Source organism: Xenopus laevis, chromosome 2L, assembly GCF_017654675.1.
Source record: "Xenopus laevis strain J_2021 chromosome 2L, Xenopus_laevis_v10.1, whole genome shotgun sequence".
NCBI classification, from domain to species: domain Eukaryota; kingdom Metazoa; phylum Chordata; class Amphibia; order Anura; family Pipidae; genus Xenopus; species Xenopus laevis.
This window is the reverse complement of record NC_054373.1, coordinates 30,535,920-30,548,742: the sequence shown is the minus strand read 5'-3', so window position 1 is coordinate 30,548,742 and position 12,823 is coordinate 30,535,920. Positions and strand designations below refer to the sequence as shown.

Here is a 12,823-nt window from a genome sequence, read left to right as displayed (position 1 = left end):
TGTGGCTCCTTGAAAGCCTTTTAAATATTCTGCTCTTAGCAGTTATACAGGGAATATTCTGCTTGTCCCAGATTAGAGAAGGTTGTTTCTGAATAAACAGAATATTCTGCATGAAAGGAAACTACAGTTCTCATTCACGGAGAGTTCTCTGTACAAAGCTTGGAAGTCGATCAGATGAAAGGTATTCCAATTAGATTTATAATCACAGAGGCTTTTTGTTCTGGAACAGATGTCACCGTGAGAACTGTAGTTATCTGTAGCCTGTATGGAAACTGTTAGGAAAGCTGCCTCTGAAAGTACTATCACAGTGTATTGAGTCGGAATTGTTGAACAGTAAGGAAAAGGACAACAGGTTCTGTGAGGGATTGTGAAGATGAATATGGAAAGTATAGGTCTTCTACTAATTCTTTCAGTAGGAAATGAGCAATAGAATAGAAATTAGTTGATGGCATTAGGGTGCTGGCAGGGGCGTAACTATAGAGGAAGCAGACCCTGCGCCTGCAGGGGGGCCCAGGAGGTATAGGGGCCCCACGAGGCCCTAATTCATATACAGTTTCAATAAATATTGGTAAAACAAGTCAACTGCTAAAAATTTTGGGGGCCTGAAAAATAATTTGCTGTGGGGCCCAGTAATATCTATTTACGCCACTGGGTGCTGGCATATGGATGACTCCCTTCATTTCACCCTTAGTGCTCTTACTGATGAGCAGTTGAAGCTGCGCTCCCCTGCGTTTGTTTTTCTGCGTTCAGCCGCAGGGGAGCGCAGGAATAGACGCATTAAGCTTCTTTCAATGGGGCTGTACTCACACAGGCGCCGAACGCAGGAAAAATGCAGCATGTTGCGTCTCAACCTGCGTTCGGTGCCTACACGCGCCTGTGTGACTACAGTCCCATTGAAAAAAGCTAAATGCGTCTATTCCTGCACTCCCATGCGGCTGAACACAGAAAAATGTGACGCAGGGGAGCGCAGCTTCAACCGCAGTAAGAGCCCTTACAAAGGCCAGATAAGAATTTCATATCCAGTGCACTTGGGGTCAGATAATTATCTCTAAGATGGGAGTTGTCGGGAATCATTACTGAGAGGGGATTCATCCCGAATGTCATTGATCTCAGAATGCAGCACAATGGCACCACGGGGTCTGACATTAAGGTGGCCATAGACGCACAGATAATATCATACAAAACTACTTCATACGATGTTCGGTGCTTGTATGGTGGGAAAGGAGCAGACCGATATCGCAAGAAGACTTGGATATTGGTCGGCTTGTCAATCGGGCTGGACGGAAAATTTTTATTGGGTGCCTTTGAAGGAACCCAAACATCGTCCATTGTTAGTGCTGAATCGTAGAATTCTATTGTTTCTATCTGTATATGTGACGATTCAGCTCTACACATGTGTGTATTGAAATGAACGATCTTTCTTGGAAAGATCTTTTCCAGTTTGCAAGATCCTCCCCCATATGCCCTCCTACAAACAAGGCAAACACTCCCCTGCTCAACCAACCAAGCTCTTTAACTGATGTTGTGCTCCTGTTGTGGCCCTGCTTGGACTGGGTCCCTGGCAGTACTCTTCTGACTCTTTCCAGCTTTCAAATGGGGGAGCTCTGTAAAGCTACACATTTATTATTTTTGCTACTTTTTCTTATTCCCCTTTCAATTCAAGCCTCTATTATTAACACTCTAGTCTCTTATTCAAATCAATACTTAGTTGCCAGGGTAATTTTGGACCCTAGCAACCAGATTGCTGAAACAGCAAACTGGAAAGCTGCTGAAGAAAAAGCAAAATAACTCAAAAAGTACAAATAGTATAAAATGAAAACCAATTGCAAAGTGTCTCGGAATATCACTCTCTACATCATACTAAAAGTTAAACAACTAAGGCTAATGTCACAACAGGCTGTTCTTTAGCATCAATTTCCCAAACCAAATAGTGCAAGAAGCAGCATGCACTGATGCTGGGGTCACATGCACACACCATTTTAGAAGTGGCCCCAGCGGCGATTCTGACTAAGGAGCCACCTGAGGCGGCTCCTGCAATGCTGCCCCCCCTCACCAACTTACGCGTCGGGAGGGGAGGCAGAAACACTATTGCGGAGAGCGCAATTGCGCTCTCTCGCAATTATACAGCCGAATTTCTGGTTCAAAAACCGGAAATTTGGCTCTTAAAGGTGCAGGAGCGGCTTTTTGCCGCCCCTGGAATCCTTTCAGGCGCTGCCGTCTGAGGCGAGCGGCTCAGCTCGCCTCATTGGCGGCGCGCCCCTGAGTGGCCCCTGTATTTAGCTGTGATCAAGAAATATATAATGAAGGAAGTCCTGATGAGATGGTTTCAAAGCAGTCAACAATTCCAGCCAGGGTGCATTTTAGCGATAATTCAGACTACAGCACTCCAATTGCATTGTGAGCAAGGTGCCTTTATTGAGGTTATTCAACACAAATTCAGCAGGACACACATTCATTGAACTGACCTATATACATATATAATACACAAAAGCCATGAATATCTTGTAAATTATATCCTTATAAACGGTGAGTTCTGATGTCATCAGTTATAAACGGTGAGTTCTGATGTCATTTCTGTCACATGACTCACTGAAACTTGTGTATTATAATAAATAAAGTACACCCAGTTGCAAAATATGAGGATATTCGAAGTTACCTTGGAGTTCCATGACCTGTATAAAAACACTCGGCCTTCGGCCTCGTGTTTTTATATGCTCATGAAACTCCTCGGTAACTTATAATATCCTTATATTTTACAAGAGGGGGTACTTTATTCACTATATACCCAGTCTCAGTGGGAGCAGCTTTGTAGTGGAACTAGTCTGACCATGAAGTTGATATCTGCCAGCATACAAAGGGTTTTGGTCAGCACATCATTGTTGGCGAGTGCCTGAAGCTCCTGCGCAGCACGGCTGCATTCTCTGCCTGCAATGCCTGCGAGTTGCCTCTGTGTGGCCCTCATCACATGTTGAGTCACCTCTATTCTTTTTTTTTTTCCTGCTTCCAGCAGCCAGCCGGCTAATTAACTGCATAGCCCAGCCTTTCAGGGCTCAGTATTGTAATTAGGTAGGAGGGATGTCCACAGCTGCCCTGACACTATCCCCAGGCTCAGTTCCCAGTGGCAGAAGTAGGAAGAATCTGACTTTTCTATGAGTGCAAAGAGAAAGATTGGGAGAGGAAGGTCTGGCACAGAAGTGACTTGGATTGTGACCATGAGCAGGGTGTGGAGATACAGGCCAGTGTCCTAGGAATAACCAGCAACATGGGGAACCAGCCTGGCAGACCAGAGGAGCAGGATCAAGGTTGGTCGTAGCAGTACTACTTCTAGCACATGACATTTGCCTACAATCTGTGTGCATAGTATTAGCACTACAGGGAACCTTCCCGTGCAGTTAGAATTGTGTAGAGGACACTGTGCAGCCTTGAGAAATCCTTTGTTGAAAGAACAGATTATTCCTTGCATAGAAAGGGTCTTGTCTTAAAGCCGGCGTTTGTCTGGGCACAATGGAGAGAATATGCAGCAGGAGCCAGAGTCTGTGCATGTGTTGGGTGCCTGTCACTGATTATCCCTCTGCTGCCGGGATGTTTTAACCCTTCCCTCCGCCCACTGGATATGAAACTCTCGAGCACGAGGTCAGGCTCACCTCCTCTCTTGAGGTTACCTTAGAAGAAATGGCACAGAGCTTACATCCAGCGACCTGTGCCGTAATGAATAGAGAATGTGAGCAGCCTCTCCCCTGGGCCTGTTGAGGCTGATTAATTAGATATGATCTGTGGGTTACTTACCTTTCTGGCTGTACCTGCAGAGCTGGATGGAACAAAATCCCTGATACAGTCGCTGTGCAGTGGTACAGGCCAGTACATAAGGTTTTCATTGCCAGATGGGGGTGTAACTGTAGAAGAAGCAGAACCTGCGTGTCCGAGGAGGCTCAGGAGGCATAGGGGGCCAAAGGGGCACTGACCGATAATAAGTATCAATGTATGTCTATGAAAAATAACGTCTTATTTATAAAGTTTAGAGGGGGCCTAAAACAGTGGTCCAGGAGCTACTGACCCTTAGGGCTAGTCCACACGGGGAGATAGCCACGCGTTTGCGGTCGCGGCGACAAAGCGCCGCGCCAGTCGCCGCGACCGGCGCAGGCGACAGTTTTGTATGGGCGCCTATGTAAAAACGCCTGTGCGAGGCATTTTCAGGCGACTGTTGAAAAGCGCATCGCCTCGTGTGGTTAGCACAGGCGTTTTTACATAGGCGCCCATACAAAACTGTCGCCTGCGCCGGTCGCGGCGCTTTGTCGCCGCGACCGCAAACGCGTGGCTATCTCCCCGTGTGGACTAGCCCTAAATGTGTCACCCGATACAGAATGCTGTGGGCAAAGCAGCTAAGAGGAAAGACAAACAAGGTTTCCATACTATTACTGATCTACTGTCGTGTTGTCTCCACTTATATTGCGAGGAATATATATCTGTTATGTGATAAGTCAGCTTGATGCAGAACAGCCAAATGTTTTATCCTGACAAATGAGTGTATATCAGTGTGTATGGCCAGCTTTGTGGCTATAATGGCTCTTACACACAGGCATTTTCTTAAGTATTTAAAACACAATCTCAGTTTGAAAAAAAATTCCTATCTTTTTTTTTTTTAATGGAGCAAAGTGCATTTTTGTTAGTTCCAAACACAACCCTCTATTATATTGGGTTATAAAGGCGAGAACAGCATGTTGGGTGTTAAAACACTCAATGAAACACAAATAGAGTAAAACGCAAAACTTGTGAGTACAATCAACTATCACGTTTCGGTGCACTCTACCCTGTGTCTTAAATGTGCGTCAAACACATAAAAAAACACCCTTAATAGGCCCCTCACACGGGTGTGTTTGATGGGTTTGAGGCACTTAAAGGGGTCGTTCACCTTTGAGATTTTCAATTGGTTTTCATTTTTTATTATTGAAGGTTTTTGAGTTATTTAGCTTTTTATTCAGCTGTTCTTCAATTTGCATATTAACCAATCTGGTAACTAGGGTCTAACCCTAGCAACTATGCATTGATTTAAGAGACTGGAATATGAATAGGAGAGGCCTGATTAAAACGATCAGTAATAAAAAGTAACAATACATGTGTAGCCTTACAGAGCATTTGTTTTTTAGAACGCCCATTTGAAAGTTGCAAAGAGTCGGAAGAAGAAGGCAAATAAGTATAAAACTATAAAAAAAAAAAAAATAACGAAAACCAATTGAAAAGTTGCTTAGAATTGGGCGTTCTATAACATAATAAAAGTTACCTAAAAGGTGAACTACCCCTTTAAACTCATCAACAAATTGATTCCATTATATTCTAGATGGTTGTATTCATATACATCTCTGTATGGAGTGTGATATTTTAGGGCCTGGCACACCTATGAGCATTCTCACCTGCATTTTAGCGCAACATGTAGCATTTAATTGGATACTTGCTGCAGACTGCAGGCAAATCAAAGTGTGCATCTGAGTAATTGAAGTTTTGTGGCAACTATACTTTCTAAAATGCTGGCATACTAATGCATTTGGGTAGCTGCTGACCATCTAAATCTTGTTGGACTACAACTCCCCGAATTTGGCAATCTGACCCCATCAGACCTGTCTTGGGTGCACTTTGACAGGTGTGACATTGGCCCGTCAGTGCACACACAAGGCATGTTTAGTTATGGAAATGCTCGATTAGACTTTTGAGCTGAAATTGGCTCCCTCTGCAAACTGATGGCATGATGCTGTACCTGTCAGTGCCTGCACAAAGACATACCTCCCAACATTTTGGAAGTAAAAAGAGGGACACAAATTTTTTTCCGCATGTAGCGCAGCAATTTTTTGACAACACCCCTTTCTGTGGCCACACCCCCTAATTACCATGTTTGTTTTACAAAATTTGGCAGGTTATGAAAGTTTGAAAATATTTCTCCTTATCTAAACTGTGTTTTTGTGTCTCAAAATTGTTACAAAGTATCTTCTTTGCACCTGTTAGCTGTTCTGGGCCCTCTGCTAAAAGCCAATTAAGTGAGAAACTTTGTTTCTTTTTCTGGCTGTTCAGTGCAGAGAAAAGAGGGACTTTCCAGTACAAATGAGGGACTGCGGGTTGAGCTGTCAAAAGAGGGACTGTCCCTCCGAAAAAGGGACAGTTGGGAGGTATGCAAAGATGGGGTGGATGGGAGCAAATTGCCAGCTGAAAAAACACTGTGTGTGCCACAAGCCTAATGGAAGGCCTTTCAGACCAAGTCAGCAGCTCATTGGTCCACTAACAAGCCTGGCCTATGTTATCAGGTAGATATTAATTGACAGGTTTGATTTACCCATCTGATAAAGACCACAGTGCGGCCTTTAGGCCCCTCTGTATCATCCAGTCGATGGCTTGGGCATGATTTGGCCCTCAAACTGCGGGTGCTCAAATCAGGCCCAGATCCACTCGATCGCACAAAATGACCCTGCAAAATCATGGCAGTGTACTGGCATCAGATCTATAAAATATCCAATAAACCTTGAATAGCAGTAGACTAATAGTATCTGCATCCCTGGGGGTTAACCCCTTTTTTTATGCAAAGGTTCTGAGATAATTTGCCTATTGCTTGGACTCCTGTGCTTATATCTGCTGACTCCCAAACAAAAAGAGGTTTCTGTTGTGTCTGAATGGCTTTCATGCAGTACATTGTATTGACTACAGTAGGATAAGATCTTACAAGCAGGGCCCTGTCTCTTTATCCTGAAGGACATTTGCTTCCGTACTAGGTTTGTTATAAATGTAATTATCCCATTAAATTCCTTTGTGCAGTGTGCATAGTGCGTTAGCTGTTTATAGGCAATAGGTACAGTATTTATTCCCGTCACTGGGGGTTCATAACAAACTGGCTCATTCTGCAGCCCTTCTTAGTAAATGTATGAGTTCCTGCTGCTTGTATCCTGTTGTATGTGTTTCCAACAACAAAATCAGTACCAGTACAATACATTAGGTGCCTTCATTATATAAACAGGCTATGCAATAATAGGAATTCACATTACTGTACAGTACTGCACATACAGTAGTATAGTTTACATCAATGGGATCATATTTATAAAATGCAAGTATACGGCATGTGTTTATATAAATAGGCAGAATTTAAAGGGACTTCGCCCTTGTATTTTTGCCATGGGAAAAAATGGATCTTAGGAAAAACATTCATGTAAATGCACAGTGGGGGATTGATGATTTATTTGCAGCTAATACCAGAAGCTAAGGTTTAACCTTTTAAATGGCAGGTTTTAATATATATTGGCTTCCCAGCAATTAACAAGTAATTTGGATTGTATTTTAACTTTGATAGCAAGTGATGTACAACTTTGGCTGTCCAAACTGTCGTAAGGTTACAGCAGTCCTGCAATATTGCACCCTTTAATGTCCATGCTCAGGGTACTTGTATGAATAGCAATGGCTGCTTCAGGGAGTTCTGTCATTCTGACCACCACATTTGTTGTATTTTGGGCAAAGCACAATGTTTTGCACTCTTTTCTAGGTGTACAATCAGTTCCAGCTTTTTTTTTTAAATTTTTTTTCAATGTACACCTTATTGCTGTATGTATTGTTGTTATGTTTACTCCTAATACTAGTGTCTTGTGTCAATGACAAATTCTGGGGTTTTGAGAATGTATATCGATGAAGATAACTTTTTATATATACATCTGATTTGTTGGTCTTAGGACATTTCAGAAAGACTTTTGTGTCATACAAGCCCTTACACTTATCTGCTTTCTCAGGGATGTCAAGCTTGCAGCCACTCCCTGCATCCCAGTTGAGCGAGGATGCTGATGGAGTTAACAAGGGCTTGACTTTCTTACACTGGGTAATTGCAGCTTTATGGAACGGCATCTATACTATGAACTCATTCCAAATGTAATTTGCATGAACTCTTTAAGGCACTGTGTTCAGCTGATCAGAAATCTGGAAAGGTGCCTAACGGAATTATGTACAATGCATAGAGCTAGGCTGTTTCACTGCTTTACCGACACAATATATCCCCTTGCTTATTAAAGGGGAAATGGCACTATTAATTCTCACTAATCTGTTGAAAACTGTGCTTCCTCTGGTGGCTTTAACAAACCCTTTTGTTTATGGAAATTTAGCTTGTCCCAATTGTAGCACTGCAGCAGGTAAGCATGGGGGGACGGCGACATTGGGTCTTCTCTTCTAAGTGAAGGTCTAAGAGTTTACCTTAAAATTGCTAGGGCTTACTTAGTCTAGTAACCAGTTAGCAGTTTCAAAGTCAAAATCAAAATTGGTAGAAGAGGGCTTGTAAACAAATGTATGATCAAAAACAACAATAAAACCAAGTCTGTGTTTTTTTTTTACTGAAGTCACTGACCCAGACAACCAGATAGCAAGCTACTCTAAGTCAAAAAAACATGCAAAACATTTTTACATTCATGCAGTCACTTTTAGAGTCAAAAGCTCTGGTCCTGACCTCTACCACCCTAGACCTGGGCCTTTGTGGCCTGCCCACAAATCCGGGCCCAATATTGTGGCTTACACAATATGTGAGTGGTGGGACAACACTTACAGGTATACAGTTTCCCATTGTTGGAATACTGTTCCCCCATTAAACTTTGTTGCTATGGCTGAAGCTGGCCTCTCATTTGAATCTATAAAATTCAGGTGTGGTTTTTAGCAAAAATAGTAACAAATCCTAACAATACTGCTCGATCTCAGTCCGTATTGAAAAACTCTATCAGCGTATACGTATGCACTGGGCCATATTTTCTATAGGTAGGTGCTTGGGGGGCAGGAATTTTTTATTTTACCCCTGTAACCTGGGTAAGGGTAGGGCTGGTCATCAGGGCCTGATTTACATAGTGGGCACCCCTAGGCCCGCAGCCATTCGCCTCCCCCCCTCCCCTTTATTCAGGCAAATTTTGGTCATTGGGACCAGAGCAATGGGTATTGCTGCGTGGGAATTTTAAAAAATTTATCTCCTGTGCTTCCCCAGTGTTTCTGTGGTTGAGCAGCATGCCGCCCCCCTAAAATCCTGCCGCCCTAGGCCCGGGCCTTGGTTCTTTCCAGCTTTCAAATGGGGGTCACTGACCCCATCTAAAAAACAAATGCTCTGTAAGGCTACACATTTATTGTTATTGCTACTTTTGATTCCTCATCTTTCTATTCAGGCCTCTCCTATTCATATTCCAGACTCTTATTCAAATCAGTGCATGGTTGCTAGGGTAATTTGAACCAGCCAGATTGCTGAAATTGCACACTGGGAGCTGCTGAATAAAACGTGACATAACTGAAAAACCATAAATAATTAAACATTAAAACCAATTGCAAATTGTCTCAGAATATCACTCTCTACATCCTACTAAATGTTAATTTAAAGGTGAACAACCCCTTTAATTAACCATCTTTCTATTCAGTTACTCTCCTATTTATATTCCAGTCTCTTATTCAAATTAATGCATGTTTGCTAGGGGAATTTGGACCCCAGCTACCAGATTGCTGAAATTGTAAACCGGAGAGCTGCTGAATTAAAAGCTAAATAACTCAAAATAAATAAATAAAAAATGAAAACCAATAGCAAATAGATATCACTGGATATCACTCTCTACATTTTTTAATGGGTGAATAGGCCATTTTCGTGTGAATCGTATGAATCGAAGTAACATTGTATTTGATCGAATTCGATTCAAAGTTTTTTTTCTAAAAAAAGTCCACAATTGACTCTTGGAGTTCCCCCCATAGGCTTAAACAGCAATTCAGTAAGTTTTAGATGTCGAATGGTCAATGTCAAATTTTTAAATGATAAATTTCGATATTTGAATTTTTGATTTTTTTTCAAATTCGAATCGAATTTGCACTATTCCCTAATCGAAGTACACAAAATAGTTTGAAATTCAATTTTTTTTAAATTTGAATTTTCACTTCGACCCTTGATAAATCTGCGCCTAGGTGAGATTTTTTTAGTGCACGTATCTTGGCAACTCATTTGCTCAAGCATTTACAGGTCATTCACATAGAAGTCAGTGGGGAGCATTCCCTAGTGCTTGGTGCTGCACGATTGGGCTACTTAACTGACAATGTAACATTTTTAACTAACTACCTAACCCTCCAAGCAACCATATATACATTAACAGTAGAACTAATTGTTTCAGTTTCCATAGAGCAAGTGAAAAAAATACCCAAATAGTCAAAACAGTCCTATCAACCTTGTTAGTTAATAGAGCACATTTAGTGCAATAGCTCTGAATGTGAAACTCTCTCCTGCCCTATGGGCCAGAGACATATTATTATGCAATCAGCAATTTGCTTTGTGTTTAAATTGCTCTGGATTAAACAGTTCCTTGTAGCCCCTGTGGCATTTTTTCTACCAGTGAGGAAATTACTTTATGCTCATATATTCCACTGCACAAATAGTTTAGGATCTACTCCTGCTGTAACGGTAGGACTACACGGACGTTTTCGGCGTGATCCGACACGCGCTGCAAAAACGCATGTGGAAATAAGGTAGAGATAGAAATGTCGGATAAAGTCGCAGCGTGTCAGATCGCGCCGAAAACATCCATGTAGTCCTACCCTAACAGGTGCCGACACTGGGAATTTCTGCAGGTGTCTAGACAAAAATGAAAAGTACAGCCGTGAATTTAGACCAACTTTTCATCAGTTTAATGTTGGTTTTATTAAGGGTAGAGAACAAATTATTTTAATACCTGTACGGCACAAAGTGGTTTTAGTAATTTCACCCTTGTCCATGTTAACTTTGGTGGGGGGGTCAACAGTGATTGGGCCTCCAGCCAATATCTGGCCAACTTGATATTTTCTGCAAATATTTTTATTTCTAGGGAAAAGTGTATATCATGGGATAAGTCGTCATCCTAGAGCCACACCAGGGTTAACTGTCAACTGAAATACTAGATGAGGTTGCTAAACAAAAGGGTCTTTCCCCGATATGCCAGGGCCAAACGATCATATCGCTACGACATCTACATGCCATCAGGGCATGGACCACATTAACAAGCCGATTCAGTCCTCAACTGGACGAGATTTTCAACTCAGTCCGGCAGCTTTTATTGGCCTGTGAATGGCCCCTTTGAATTAACTTTAAGTATGAATTACAGAGTGAGACAATTTGAAGTTGGTTTGCATTGTGTATTATTTGTGATTTTTGAGTTATTTAGCTTTTTATCCAGCAGCTCTCCAGGTTGCAATATCTGGTTGCTAAGGACCAAATTATCCTGGTAACCGTGCATTGATTTGAATAAGAGACTGGAATATAAATAGGAGGGGGTCTGAATAGAAAGATTAGTATTAAAAAGTAGCAATAATAATACATTTGTGGCTTTACAGAGCATTTGTTTTCAGATGGGGTCAGTGAAAGCTGTAAAGAGTCAGAAGAAGGCAATCAACAATTACAAAAATACAAAAGAAAAAAACACGAAGGCTAGTTGAAAAGTTGTTTAGAAATAGCCAGTCCCTAGAGTATAGTAAGTACCTTTACTCCAAATTGAAGACTTATGGAAATGTAACCTCTGCTTGTTGACAGTAGTTGTTACTGGGAAAAACAAATACAGATCTGCACTGGAATCCATCGGCCATCGTAAGCAGGTTGTCAGATGAGTGACAGGTTGTGAGAACGTCCATCTGAATACAGCTAGTAATAGACAGATGTAATTATCAGCACTGACATCACAGTGGCCAAATGCCAATCATGTCTTGTCCTATACATCCCTTGCACGGAATTTGAGCATTGGTTGGATTGTCTTATTCCCAGAGGAATAGTAGCAAATATCGACTTCTGTATGTTTCTTAATGCTTTTATTTGCCAGGATAAGCTGTTGCACCAAATTCTGGGAATCTGATTGGCTCTCTAGAACTCCTGCAGTATTCAAATGCATTGGACAGAGGCTACATTTGTGCTGAGAGAAACATTCTTTCAATTGTAGGTTCCCAGTCCGAATATGAACGAGTGAGCTGCACTCCATGGATAATGTGGTGGCATATTAACAACTATTTATTTCCAGCAGCCACCCCTCTTCTACAGCAGACTGGCCCTTTATACACTTCCTTATATTCAGTAAATGCACCATTAATTACATATAGGCAAACCTCTAGCTGTTTTATCACTACTGTCCCCAGTAGCTTTGGTCAACTTTGCCTGAAATCCGGTGTATGGAGTTATCCTTATGTCTTAAGTGCTGTGCTCCCCAGGCATATACACTGTAATGTTGTCGCACAAAGACGTCTGTTGACTCCTTTGATACACTGGGTTTCATAAGGGCAGGGGCACACAAAGCTACTGGGAGAGATTAGTCGGCCAGCGACAAATCGCTACTTCTTAGGGAAACAAGGAAAATTCGGGCGACTTCGGAAAATGAAGCGCAATGAGTGCCATCCTGCCGGCGGTTCAGATTCTAGCCGCGGGAAGGCTTTTCGGGGGGGGGGGGGGTTAGTAGACCGAAGAAGAGGTGACTAAATCTCCCCGAATCTTAGCGTGTGCCCTTACTCTAAGTGTTCCTTGGAGGAACACATCTAGTTAGCGGGCTTCCAGTTGGGCTGTTTTATTTGCAGCGTGGGAGACTGGGTGTATTGAGGCTTGTTTTTGCATATGCTTTGCAGTCTTAAGCATAAGTCATAGAGGATTATGTAATAAAAGTTGCTAAATTTGCCCAGGAGCAGTAACCCATGGCAATCAATCAGCAGGAAGCATTTACTGGTCACCTGTTTAAAAGCAAACATCTTATTGGTCACTGTGAGTTACTGCTTCTGGGCAAACTTAGCGCCTTTTATTACATATGGGGGATAATGCCATACCTCCCAACTGTCATGTTTTTAGAGGGACAGT

General features: G+C 42.1%; 1 protein-coding gene across 5 annotated transcripts in view; it reads left to right on the top strand.

Annotated features, from left to right (window-relative positions):
• Positions 1–12,823, top strand: part of specc1.L (sperm antigen with calponin homology and coiled-coil domains 1 L homeolog) — a 223,348-nt gene that overhangs the window by 63,725 nt on the left and 146,800 nt on the right. Inside the window, exon 1 of one of the 5 annotated variants that reach the window (XM_018246075.2) lies at positions 3,021–3,302. The exons of the other annotated variants lie outside the window; for them this stretch is intronic. Within the exon in view, the coding sequence (XP_018101564.1) occupies positions 3,263–3,302 (40 nt within the window). The 5' untranslated portion in view covers positions 3,021–3,262. Of the gene's footprint in view, positions 1–3,020; positions 3,303–12,823 lie in introns of those variants that run through there. 5 annotated transcript variants of the gene reach the window in all.